The following is a 2794-nucleotide window of genomic DNA, read 5'->3' as shown; positions in this document are numbered from 1 at the left end:
GGCATGGGGCGCACCTCAGCCTTGCCGCGCGCCGGGAGGCCCCCCAGCCAACATGAGTTACACCGGCGATTACGTGCTTTCGGTGAGAACACCGAGTGACGATCTGTTGCTTCCCCTGAGGTGGCTACAAAGAAAGGAAGCCGGGGAGGGAGGAGGGGGGAAAGGAAAGGGGGGAAAAAAAAAAAAAAAGGCCCGGACCAGCTCGCAGCTTGTCAATTTCAACATCGGGTCACATGACCAGCACCTCCCTGCTAAGGATGGGGATAGATTTCCACGTCAGCTTACGTCTCCAAATTTCTACTTCACGGATCCGCTTCAAAGAGGCAGCTGCAGTGGAGAATCATGTTAAGCTCGGCTACTGCGGAGAGCCCAAGGTAGCCCAATGATGGATTTTGATGAGCGTGGTCCCTGCTCCTCTAACATGTATTTGCCAAGTTGTACTTACTACGTCTCGGGTCCAGATTTCTCCAGCCTCCCTTCTTTTCTGCCCCAGACCCCGTCTTCGCGCCCAATGACATACTCCTACTCTTCCAACCTGCCCCAGGTCCAACCCGTGCGCGAAGTGACCTTCAGAGAGTACGCCATTGAGCCCGCCACTAAATGGCACCCCCGCGGCAATCTGGCTCACTGCTACTCCGCGGAGGAGCTGGTGCACAGAGACTGCCTGCAGGCGCCCAGCGCGGCCGGCGTGCCTGGCGACGTGCTGGCCAAGAGCTCCGCCAACGTCTACCACCACCCCACCCCCGCCGTCTCCTCCAATTTCTATAGCACGGTGGGCAGGAACGGCGTCCTGCCGCAGGCTTTCGACCAGTTTTTCGAGACGGCCTACGGCACCCCGGAAAACCTCGCCTCCTCCGACTACCCCGGGGACAAGAGCGCCGAGAAGGGACCCCCAGCGGCCGCAGCGACCTCCGCGGCGGCGGCGGCGGCGGCGGCGGCAGCGGCAGCGGCCACGGGCACGGGCACGCCGGCAACTTCAAGTTCGGACGGCGGCGGCGGCGGCTGCCGGGAGGCGGCGGCGGCGGCGGCGGCGGCGGAGGACAAGGAGCGGCGGCGGCGCCCCGAGAGCAGCAGCAGCCCCGAGTCGTCTTCCGGCCACACTGAGGACAAGGCCGGCGGCTCCAGTACGTATAAAGGCAGCGCCCCGCGCTTTATGAAAGGGGAGTTGGAAATCTAGCGCAGCACCGCTGTTAAATTTTTATATGCTGTTTTATAAGCATATAAGGTTTATGAAGGGCCTTTAGGTTTCCCCCAACAAAACTTTGTTATAAAAGGCGGGATCACGTGGCGAGTGCTGAAATTGGCCGTGAAATACCCACCGGCCAAGGCATGCCTGAAAAAAAAAAAAAAAACCCAAAGGAAAAAAAAAAAAACCCCACACACACAACTCCCTTTTTCCCTTTTTTCCCTTCTGGGTCCCAAGCCCAGCAGCTCGACCCCGCTCGGGGCCAGCTTGGGCTGGGGAGCCGGAGGTGGGCGCCTGTAAATTCCCCCTGCAAGGGCTCCGGGAGCCTTTGATAGCGAGGTAATCCGGAGATTTTTATAAAAGCCATGTGTTGCGCCGGGACGCCAGTCCCGGCCGGGATTCAAAGGCATCGCTGTTTAACGATGGCGCTAGGAGCGTGTTTAACAGATAAAATAGCCCGCTTAGCTCGAGCAATATATTAAAAGAAACAAATTAAGCCAAAGTTGGCCTTTTTATCCAAAGGAAGCCATTTTCCTCTGGCGCGGTGGCAATTACGTGCCGCCTTCTGTCCCACTGCATGTTACTCACAGTTGTTATTCAATCTGTCAAAAGCGGGGTTTTTTTCCCTCTCCGTCCTGTGAAGTTTTATTGAAAAGGGGAGCAAGTCGAGTCTGCCCGCAGCTTTAGGAAACCCCTCTTCCCTCCACGGTATCTAAAACAGCACCCCTGCCCTGCCGGGGACCAGGATGGTTGTGTGGCCTTGGTGCTCAGGGAAGGCCCATGGTAGGGGGCTTCCGCTGCCACCTCCTCACCTCGCGGAAGCCAGGAGGCTGGTCGAGGAGGCAGGAGCTGGTGGCCAGGACTCAGGCTGACAAAGACCCAGCAGTGGCCTAGGATGCTAGAGGAGGGCCGAGTCCCTGTCGCAGCCAGGAAAGACTCGGGCTGGGGTCGACTTTACTGCCTTGGGAGCCGGCCGCCCAGGTGCTGGAAGGTGAAATGTCCGCTGGCGGCTGTTTGTTTAGTCTGGCGGGGCTGGAGGCAGCCGGGGACCCCCTCTGGGCGGCTTTGAAAGCCGCTTCTGGGGCACCAACCCGCCTGTTGCTGTTAGGAGCCCTCCTTTCTGCTCTGGGGGCAGCGTGAGCAGCTTCCCTGGGGGCCTATCTAGGAAGCTGGCTTTTATCTGGGGCTGAGTCTCCGCCTGCAGCCTGTCCCCAGCTGGCAGTAGGAACCTGAAGGCAGGGGACTGAGGAGAACTTGATGGAGCTAGGACAGGGCCTCCAGTCCCAGGGGCCAGCCCTTTTCCTCCACTCAGGGTTACAGGATGGATTGCAGCCCCCACACCTGGCTCACTCCCCACTTCTTTCTCCCTCCACAGGTGGCCAGCGCACCAGGAAAAAGCGCTGCCCCTACACCAAGTACCAGATCCGGGAGCTGGAGCGGGAGTTCTTCTTCAGCGTCTACATCAACAAAGAGAAGCGCCTGCAGCTGTCCCGTATGCTCAACCTCACCGACCGTCAAGTCAAAATCTGGTTTCAGAACAGGAGAATGAAGGAAAAAAAAATTAACAGAGACCGTTTACAGTACTACTCGGCCAACCCGCTCCTCTAA

At 58.6% G+C, this 2794-nt stretch overlaps 1 protein-coding gene across 1 annotated transcript; it reads left to right on the top strand.

Annotated features, from left to right (window-relative positions):
- Nucleotides 1-382: 382 nt before the first annotated feature.
- On the top strand, nucleotides 383-2794 carry HOXA11 (homeobox A11; the record flags this gene model as incomplete). Its single annotated transcript, XM_080818282.1, has 2 exons — nucleotides 383-1124; nucleotides 2562-2794. The coding sequence occupies 2 exons, from the start codon at nucleotides 383-385 to the stop codon at nucleotides 2792-2794; spliced, it is 975 nt and encodes a 324-aa protein (XP_080674408.1).

This window comes from Martes martes (assembly GCF_963455335.1).
Source record: "Martes martes genome assembly, chromosome: 11".
NCBI classification, from domain to species: Eukaryota; Metazoa; Chordata; class Mammalia; order Carnivora; family Mustelidae; genus Martes; species Martes martes.
The sequence above is the reverse complement of the archived record's forward strand: the minus strand, read 5'-3'. Positions and strand labels throughout refer to the sequence as shown.